Source organism: Aptenodytes forsteri, unplaced genomic scaffold, assembly GCF_000699145.1.
Source record: "Aptenodytes forsteri isolate BGI_AS27 unplaced genomic scaffold, ASM69914v1 Scaffold176, whole genome shotgun sequence".
In the NCBI taxonomy this organism is placed as follows: Eukaryota; Metazoa; Chordata; class Aves; order Sphenisciformes; family Spheniscidae; genus Aptenodytes; species Aptenodytes forsteri.
In genome coordinates this window covers 80,642-91,301 of record NW_008794853.1, presented here as the reverse complement: position 1 = coordinate 91,301, position 10,660 = coordinate 80,642, and the positions used below count along the sequence as shown (strand labels likewise).

Genomic DNA, 10,660 nt, shown 5'->3' with positions numbered 1-10,660 from the left:
TAGAAATTGTGCTGGGTTTAGTTAAGAGTATGTGCCACAGCTCTAAGTCCACCACAGGCAGTGAGCTCAAGGTATAGACTAATCCCTCCCATGTCTCCCAGCTCTCGGCTTCTCCTCGGAAAACAAGAGGAAAAGTACGTGTTTGGAGTGAGAGGCAGGGGGCATCATGTTTAGGGCTGAAAGTCTCCTTCTCTAAAGTTACTACTGATCTGTTACCGTGGGGTACGTGTTGACGTAGGATAGCCTTCGCCGGGCACAGAGAGGAGGTCTGCATTATTGCACAGTGTGAAAAAAGATCTTTTGCGATAAGCCAAGCATTTGAAGAAATGCATCTAAAATGGAAGGGAAAAATGAAACTTGAAGCTACTGTTCCATTTGGGACAGATTTCTGAGTTTGCCTTTGAGAAAGTGGAACTTAATGGACCAGTAACAAAGTTAAAGCAAACAGGAGTGCAGTCCTTGCAAGTACATACTACTAAGATTTTTATTACAGAACAAGAACAGTGACCATCCCACTTCCAAGGAGAGCTGTAGCATGTCTCTATGGTAGGCTCAATTTTGGTTTCTTCAGAGTTTCACATAGGTACGGTGGATCTGAAGTAGAATTTTTCTTCAGTGTCTGGATAAATTCTTGAGAGTTGGTGTTCTTGCAATAGCCCTGACAAACAGCAGTTGCCAAGATCTAACTTCTTGCTTTTTATTGGACTGCAGTACTGAGGGCCAGGACTAAGCTGTATGGCAGTAAACGTCTAAAGTGTGATGATCACTAAATGTGAAGAAATGCTAACTCTAGGTAGCAAAGTGCAATGGAAATGATTACTGGAAACCAAACTCTTTCCTTCAATGCAAATGAGCCTGTTGCTTGTGGAGAACTCCCCCAAACCATGATAAATTACTCCGAACCTTGGCGGTAGAAGTGGAAGGATTTCCCTGTCAGAATTTGTTAGCTGTGTAATCTTATCTTTAATCGCTTAAAATGATGTAAAAAGTTGCTGACGTTTTGACAGTGGTGTGTTGTTTTGTTTTGGTTTGTTTTTTTTAAACACTTCCAGTGTTCTTTTCCTGGGCTGGTTTAAATGTGGAAATGAGGAGAAAATTCTTCTGAATTCCAGAGTGAGATGCCGAGTTTCAGAATGCAGTACCATGCCAAAATATCCAAATGCATTGGGAATGAGTTTGTTTGGAATAAGTTTCCATTGTATTACTCACACCTTTTTAATTTCAAGGTTTGTCTTTTCCCATTAAAACTGCGAATAGTTTTAGAAAGCGGTCATCTAGAGATCAGTGTCAGTGTGTTCTGCAGATTAGGTTTAGTTCATTAACACCGCGTAGATTTGATCTGTGTCCCTTGACCATCTATGGGTGTGAAAGGAGGAGGTGGTGTTGGCATGGACATATTTTGGATAAGTTTCAGTGTCCTCTTCAGATGAAGTTAATGGATCAGTTCACATCAGCCGTGCAGTTTCTTCCATGCCAAGGAACATTCTGCCCCGTGCAGGAGCAGGGTGGAAAAGGAGTTGTCCTAGTTTCATTAATGTAGTGATTTATCTCCATCTGATTTTCAGTCTGCAAATTGTGCATCATTGTCTTGCTTAATCTTGTCTTTCTCTGCATTGAATCCATTGCCCCCACTGCATGTCTTTTGGGTATTTTTCCTCTGAGTGCAGCTTTACAGGGCTGCATCACTTCATATGCTAGCTAGTGGCACAGAAGGGTTCTCTGTTCATGTTCAAGTGTCTACTCAAACCTTACTTTCTTTAGCAGGTCATTTAAAGGATGCAGAACATTCTCATTACAGCATTGGGCCTTTAGCTCACCATCCCGATCCATGGTTCAGCTGCACCGTTTGTCAGAGATTCAATTTCTTCAAATGCTGATGCTGTTAAAACTTTTTCTATAACAAGTGTGTAAAATGCCTGGTGGAAACTGTATTTGTTTGTAGTTGTTGATTTTCAGGCAGGAGGAAGGGTTTGCATCCTCATACTTTCTCAAAGTGTTGCTGTGTGAAGTAAGTGCAACCTCCTGGGGGTGATGATTAAAAACCACGTGTGTGTGCGCGCGCGCATGCGCTTGCATTCACTTCTTTTTTGTGCTGTGACTCAACTCGGTTCCTCTTCTCCAGGAGTCGGTAAGTGTTAGGGCAAAGCCTGTTTGCATCCAAGACCTTCGTCTCCTAACTCTGCTGCTGACAAAGATACAGAAAGGCACTCAAATGTATCTAATCTGAAAGCTGACAATTTAATATTCCCCAAGATGATGTGAACAACTTGGGGCATGCCAAAGCAGACCTCACAACTGTCACAAGTATGTGGGTAGACAGATGTATGATGTACACATGCTATGAAAAAGAAAAAAAGAAGTTAAAAAAAAAAAAGTTTGTGATAGACAGGTACGTAGGCTAAATCAATTTACGTGCTTACTCTCCCTGACTTAGGTGCCGCTTGCTTGTTTGAATATTAGGCTAACAACAGACACTTAGAACTAGCATATCACAGAATCACAGAGCGGATGATGTTGGAAGGGGCCTCTGGAGATTGTCTATGTCCTACTTCCTGCCCAAAGCAGGATCAACTGCAGCAGGTTGCTCAGGACCATGTCCAATCGGGTGTTGAATATCTCCAAGGATGGAGACTGCAAACCTCTCCAGGTAATCTGTTCCAGTTTTTGACCACCTTTGTAGAATGCATATTCAGAAATGGGCTACATGCATTAATAACCTTGCTTTAGTGACAGTTAAAAAAAAGCTTTTTCTTATGTTTAAATGGAATTTCCTATATTTCAGTTTGTGCCCTTTGTTTCTTGTCCTTTCACTGGACACCACTGAGAAGAGTCTGGTTCAATCTTCTTTACACTCTCTCATCAGGTATTTATACACTTTGATAAGATCACGCCTGAGCCTTCTGGTCTGCAGGCTGAGCCCTCAGCCTCTCCTCATGTGGCCAATGCTCAAGTCCACGTAGCCATCTTCATGACTCTTCGCTGCACTCGCTCCAGTATGTCCATGTCCTGTTTGTACTGGGGAGCCCAGAGCTGGACCCAGTGCTCCAGAGGACTCGGCGGTGCTGAGTAGAGGGGAAGGATCTCCTCCCTCCACCTGCTGGCAACAGTCTTTCAGCTGGCACGGGCAGGTCCCTCTCCCCCTGCCCCAGTAAATGGAAGATCCCTGACGAGATGCCTAGGACGAGGTGTTTGAATGTACTGCTGTGCACCTGCAGAGCTGTGTGGATGTGCAAGTACTTTGCACGTGCACATCGTGTGATCTTGGCAACTGCAGGCTATGATGGGGGCAAGTATGAGTCTGAAAATACCTGAAGTAGTTAAAATGAAAGGAAACTCTTGTCACTTGAATGACAAAGAACGATGTATGGGCACTGATGTGGGCATTTCAGTGGGATGTTTGGGTGTTTGCGATGAATCTGAGTGCAGAGATTTACAGTAACATTCTTCTGTGATATCCATGAGAAACTAGGCTAATGGTCAGACTGAGCAGCAGCTACAGATGATGGGCTTCGTGTGTGCATTTTGGGTCCAATCTGGAGCTGCTATTGCCTTATACACAGTAAGACCCTGTAATCACATATCTCTTGTTTTCAGTCTTTCTTCTCCCTTCACTTACTGTTTGTTACCCATTGGTTTCACCTGATTTAGAAAAATCGGAGCAGAAGGTTTTCGTGTGTGAACTTCTTCTGTGGCATAACAAAGCCCAGAGCCTGAGAGGAGCCTCTGGATGCTGCCTCGGTTCGGGCGGTCACTTACCTGCTGCGCAGGTACCTCTGTGTGGTTGAATCAGTAACTGTACAGTACCCTTGCCTGCTGGCTGGAGGAGGCTGTCCATTCTCAGCTGTAATTCAGCATGTCACCTGTTTGCTTCAAGAACAGTGTTTGCTTTCACGCTGGTTCCTACCCCCTGTGAGAGAAGTGGAGATAAACTTTTCAGGCTGTATCACTAACCTGGAACAAAGATTTCTAATAAACCAAGTCTCTCCAAAGGTGTCTATCACTTAATTCTCTTTATTAATTTGTTTATGGAACCAGCATGACATGGTCCTGCTTTTGTTGGATTTTTCTTTGATTTTTGAATGGTTTGGCAAAAAGGTTGGCAGAGAATCTTTTCTATTTCTTACAGGGCACCCTTAGTGCAGTATTTTATCACTTCTTAAGGTGTGTATCAGCACCTTAAACCTTTAATCAGCAGTGCTTTTTATATAGGGAGCAGAAATGTTTGTACTGGTTTTCCTGAAAGAGCCTGTTTATGACTCATGCATCTGTATCTTCAGGCTAACATGCTGAAGGCTGCTGTAAACTCACTAATTGTCCTTTGTTGTGACACCATCAGGCATGCACAGCTAATCTGTGCAGAAAGGCACCGGCACTGCTGACCCTGGAGATGACTTGTTTTGTCTGTTTATTTCCACAGAACCTGCTGACTTAGAAGCCAGATGCTTTGCACCTCATAGAGCAGATGATTGTTTCTGAAATATTTTGAGAAGCAGAATGCTTTTGCCAAAGGGACTGCTTTGAAGGCGTATCTTATTTCTGTACCAAACCAATGGAAACACATTGGCTTCCAGTTGAGGCACTCAAGTCTTGGGTGACAAATCTTGAATCTAGAGCCCTGGTCTTAAAGGAAAGAGCAAAAAACCCCGTCATAACTGCTTATGGAATGGGAATCCCATGGCATCCTAATGAAACTTATTCAGGAGTTGTGGTAACAGCAGGCACTTAATTCCTGGTTTTCAGCTCACTAGCAGTTGTGTGTAGTTGTGTATCTGGCTTCAGTTATCTTTAGTAAAAGCCGAGATTGGATGGAAAAAAGTGTCTGCTTTTTACAGCTTCTGAGGTTCTAGCCTTGAATCCATCGAGGAGTCCCTTTGCCATGTGCTGAGGCAGTGGAGCAGATCCTTCCCACATTTTCTGTAATATGTTTTTTACAGCCATCAGTTGGTGTTCTCAGGTGAAAAGCCCCAGCCTTTCCACTCTTCCAGCCTGTGCATGTGCTTGTCCTTTCCTCTCTAGAAGGTGAGGAGTGCGTGCTAAGGAGGATCTGAAAGCAAGATTAAGGTACAAAACTGTCTTTTAGTATTTGAGGGATGTGGGCATGTTTGTGTATGGGTCTTGTGTAATCACTTCTGGATGGTACTATTCTGTCCTGGCCAGTGCACTGTGAGACTTAGTGTCAAATAGAGGTTTTTGGAGAAGAACATAGGAACTAGAAAATGTATCTGGGAATTGTTTAGAAAGGTACGTCATTGTAAGCTAAACCCAAGCAAATGGAGAGGAAAAATGAGAGATTAAAGCTGGTTAGAGGGTGTAAGCAAGTAGCTGTACTGTTGAAACTGAGGGCAGACCTGCTATTATTTTAAAGTTAAAATCCCATCACCTGTGTACTGAGAAGGAGACACTGTTTTCATTGTAACTGGGAGACTGGTGTAGAGTCTGCACAGAAGAGTGGAAGACACCTGACACAGCTGCTGCAAGGGAAATGTCAGCCATCCATTGGCAAGAGGTTTTAGGACGTGCCTGGATGAATCTCTAGGGAGAGTAACTTGTTTCAGGACAAAGCCTGCGGTCAGCTACGTGAATGAACACTTTTCCATTTCTAAATAGTACAATGCACTGTAAGAATGCATCAGATGTGCTGTCCTAAGTGATGAGTGTAGAGTCAGCCATGATGAAAGGTAGATCCAAACTGAAATGAGTGGGAATTTTTCTGAGAAATCTCTTCCCTGTAGCCCATCTGGGCTATTGGTCACATCGCTCACTGTGGTCCGTGCAAAGCATCAGTCTATTCCCGTGTTATATTGCTGCCTTCCCTTCTGTAATTGATGCTTTCTCATAAAGTACAGAACAAAGTGTCTTGTGTGCTGTATGACTAGTCCTCACTATTTCTTTCTATGTAGTGCCTCTGCAGTTTAAATAGAGGCAGACACCCCTTCCACCATTGTGTGCACCTCCTGCTTGAATGGTGTCGCAAGGTCAGTATGTTATAGTGGTGGATTACTTCCTTCCAGTGAGGAATGAGGTCTCCTTGCAGGAAGGGCTGCTATGAATGGGATTTGTAACACTGGGAAGACGTTAGTATAGTTTTTAAAAGGGTTTATTTTTCTGACACCTTTCTTTCTCAAAAGGAGCATGAAGAAAGCATGTTTAATGACAGAACTTAATAATCGGAGTTGTTTTAAATAAAATCAAGGAGGTGTTTAAGAAGTTCTTTACAGATTTTTTTTTTTTTTAGATATAACCCACCTAACATAGCTCTTCTTGCAAACACAGCACCTGCTCTGCAGATCAAGTTAGACTTCACACTCTTCTTTTGAAGATGAGATTATGTTCTTAGCAATTCACCTAGGTGTCGTGGTTTAATTTCAGTCGGCAACTAAGTACCACGCAGCCGCTCGCTCACTCCCCCCACCTGGTGGGATGGGGGAGAGAATTGGAAGAGCACAAGTTAGAAAAACTCGTGGGTTGAGATAAAAAACAGTTTAATAATTGAAATAAATTGATAATAATAATATGATAATAATAATAATACACAAAGCAAGTGATGCAAAGTGCAATTGCTCACCACCCGCCAACCGATGCCCGCCAGTCCCCGAGCAGCGGCCCCCCCTGCCAGCTTTCCCCAGTTTATGTACTGAGCATGACGTCACATGGTATGGAACGTCCCTTTGGCCAGTTTGGGTCAGCTGTCCTGGCTGTGCCCCCTCCCAGCTTCTTGTGCACCTCCAGCCTTCTCAGTCGGTAGAGCATGGGAAACTAAAAAGTCCTTGGCTAGTGTAAGCACTACCTAGCAACAACTAAAACATCGGTGCGTTATCAACTTTGTTATCATCCTAAATCCAAAACACTGTACCAGCTACTAGAAAGGAAATTAACTCTATCCCTACTGAAACCAGGACACAGGGCTACTCTCTGTTCAGATCTTAGCCAGCTATGCCTCTGTATCCAAATTACAGACCCATTTATAGCCTATGAAATAAATGAACAATGCCATTAATCAAATGGCACACCATGGTGCATCCTTCTAATCTACATTACCATCTGCTACTGGAGATCCCAACTCTTCCTTTTCTTTTCTTTATTCATCCAATTCCTATATTTTCACTGTGATCACCTTGCTATAATAGGTCACGCTCCTTGTGTTTGAGATTCACCTTTTAAAGATGAACAGGATGCAAAATACACTGTATGTTTCAGTCTCCAGAGCATATAAAAATACGTAAGACTTGGATTTGCTGTCTCTTTACACAACATGACCTGCACAGACCATTGAGCCTTCAAGTGAATAGAGCGTTATCCTAGAGGATTTTTAGTACGACTGGCCAGGTGGAGGTGTGGTGTGGTGCTGGAGATAGGAAAGATGAGCACAGATTGAATATGAGGTGGGCAGTTGTAGGGCTGAGATCAACACACATTCCACCACAGGGCTCCTGTGGGACTACAGGCAAGTCCCTTGGCATGGGATTCACCTCATTCATGTCAACGCCTAAATAACCAGGTATCTTCTCTCTCAAGAGTCCTTGGGTAGAGCATGTTCAGAGGGTGATAGTCATTGTCAAAAGTACATAGGCCAAATCCTCTGAAAACTAGAGAGGTTTTGTTGACTAAAGCTATAAGCTTAACTCAGAAACATAAACAAGGTAAGCTGTATTGCTCCCTCTCTTTGGGAAATGACTAAGCTCCACAAAATGATGCTGCTTGGAAATGCCTGCACTTGCCGAGAACAAATCCACTCAGGAACCAAAAGCAATACAGAAAGAAGCTACAAGCAACATGGCTGGGTTTGCCTGCCATTGGCCCCAAACTAACTGTGCCTCAGAGGCAGACTTGCACACACAGCTGCAGGGCTGCATTAACTCAGACAAGCCACCCCAGGGCCTGTGGAAATTTCACATGCCTTGTGGAGGTAACAGCACCTCCTGTTTTCTTGTACAGGCACATGTCCTTCACCTCCCATTGGTTGGACAGGACCAAAACTTCATCTCACAGCACTATGTTGTATCAGGTCCAGGTCCCACAGTAGCTGGGACAGCCTTAGGTCTTTAGACAGATATCCAACCTTGCCATGGCTTTGCTGTGTTTCATCCAATGCTGATGGAGTGTTTAGAAGCATGGACTTGTTCCACAGCCTGCTAAAATACTTTTTCTTTTTTTCCTTGGGGCAGCCACTACTCAGAAGACATCTGTGTGTTACACGCTGTTTCTGAACAGAATGTGACCAAGCCCAGCTGTCAGTATTCAGCTGAAATGTGCCTTGGAGAGCAGTCATTTCATTTCTTGCATGCTGGCCCTTGCCATGGTGATTCCAACCTAGACTGGGCTATTGAAAGGGCAAAGCTCTCTTCAAATAGCTTGAAGAAAGTGCCCTGTGGCTATGACACCTGCTATGACTGGGAGGAGTGTCCAGGTACGACTTCTGAATGGTGGGATTTATCCAGTCCTTTGGATCTAAAAATAAAATTTGCTGACTCCTTCACTGCTCCAAGAATGGGATTTACAGGCATTGTTGTCCATCTGAGCAATTTACAGTGAGAAGAGCGTGGAAGCGTGGTCAGTCCCATGTCCCTGCTACCAAGTGTTACACTTAGATATGTGCCTTTTCCCTTAGGCGCAAGTGGTGCAGCGTTGCCACTTCCCATTAGTAAGGCACAAAAGGAACTTTGAGATTAAGGGAACTTTTTCAGGAGAATTAACATTTGAATCTTTAATCACAAAAACATAGCAATGTTATCACCCATTCCCTGTGAGGCTACTATAACCACTAGTTTGTACTTCAGGAGTTAATTTGGGCCACACCCTCTATAACATATAATTAAATTGTGAAATTAAATCATGATTCTACTTAAAAAGCAGGACTGGGGCCATCAGGCTTAATGGGATTTTAATGGTAGAATTTGCAAATGCCCATATGTGAAAGCTGTGTTTATTAAGAGTTTTAATGAACTAGCTAAGCTGGTGAAATCCCTAAGAGGATTATTTCATAAACACTGTTGTGCAACTTAGCTATTTACTGTGTATCTTGGTGATAAGAGCAGTGGGTTTTCCTGTAAATATCTGAGGTGCTGGCTGGCTCCGCGCACATCAAGCACTCGCCAGGAGTGAGCACTATGCTCATTCCTTCACTTGCTTCCATAGACAAATATGATCCTTATCACACCTTGTCTACTTATGGTAAATAAAGCAACAGCAGTGTGCAGCAATCCTAAAACCCCATTTTGAAGATGCAAGATTTCTGTAGCACAGGATTTGAAGTAGGTGGCTGTAAAATTACTGCATGAGATGTTGTTCCCTGTGGGGCTGAAGCAGAGGGCACGATCAGGTGTGCCCCTTGAATGACATGCTGTGGTGGAGCCTCTAGGCACCTTGGGCTCCTGGGAAGGTGGCTATAATTTCAAAAAATATTTGGCTTACTTATTCCAGAGCCCCTAAGAAGCCTAGATCTGCTCCCACTGTAGAAGTCACTTAAAGCTGGATCCTGAGCCAGCACCTCAGTGTTTTTCTCTCAAAAGCCTTCAGAAGAGCCCTGTTCAGTGAGAAAAAATGAGAGAGAGTTACATTACATTAAATAAAGTAAGTTTTCACTGTGGTGCTCAAGAAGTTTGAATTGGACTTTCCTCCTCACCACATCCACAAAAGTCCTCTTTTTCATGAGTATGCACAAACATTTAGGAAATGGAAGTTTTGGTTTTCCTGAGAACGAGTAGTTGGTATCAACACAGAGGCAGAAGATACTGCAGTACCATGTGAAAGCAGCTAAATGGAGGAAAACACATATTTTTCATATGCTTTAAGAAAGGGAAGGCAGAAACTTAGTTGCCTGCCTAGGGAATTTCTGGGAAAGAATATAAAGAGTCAGAATCTGATTAGATCAGAAATGGGTAATGAAATAACTGGCAGGACTTGAGCTTTACCACAGGCCAGCAGCAGGTAGCTTAGCATTCATAAAGGGAGCTTTAATGAAATAGGAGCTGACACAATATGGACCTTAAGACTCCATTTCACAGCAACATTGTGTGCAAGGATAATGGGGAACAGAAAGTTAACTTAATATCGTTTTGTTTATAAGAAAGGTCAGGGAAAGCCAGTGGATAAAAATAGTTAGATACTTCATTTCTGCTTCTGTATGGGCCACTGCTGCAAAAACTGGTATTTAAAGCTGCTTTTGCCTCTATTCCTAATACCCTACCATCTAGTGTATGCACTATAGGCTTTTTGTAACTAATGTATCACAAGCCTCCAATAGTGTTTTTTCCTGTTGGACTTTGAAATGTTGTCAAACTGTAAAATATGTTTTTAGTTATGACATTTGCAACTAAAATTCCAACACGTTCATTCCCAGAGACACAGACGCAGTGCTCCTGCCTGATGCCTTACCAGTGCCCCAAAGAAGAGAGCCACCTTCACTGCATCCAAATGGAGTCGACAGGGAGGAGAAGGACAGTCAGTCATTGCACACTGGCAGCCATGAAGTGTGCTGGCATCAAAGTGGAGGTGCTGGAGCCAGGGAGCTGCCTGGTGTAACCTGGCAGCTATCCTGGCAGCCACCATGATCATCCCACCGTGTGCAGGCTGAGCCTTCCTGGGAAAAACTTGGCTGGTTATGAAAGGACAAGTAGATCAAAAACAAAGCATTAAAAAAAAAAAAATAGAGCTCACTTAA

At 43.3% G+C, this 10,660-nt stretch overlaps 1 protein-coding gene across 1 annotated transcript in view; it reads left to right on the top strand.

Annotated features, from left to right (window-relative positions):
* Nucleotides 1-10,660, top strand: part of C6 (complement C6) — a 41,194-nt gene extending 30,534 nt beyond the window's left edge. The window contains exons 16-17 of the mRNA XM_009274530.2: nt 8,166-8,407; nt 10,340-10,660. Of these exons, the coding sequence (XP_009272805.1) occupies nt 8,166-8,407; nt 10,340-10,521 (424 nt within the window). The 3' untranslated portion in view covers nt 10,522-10,660. The remainder of the gene's footprint in view (nt 1-8,165; nt 8,408-10,339) is intronic.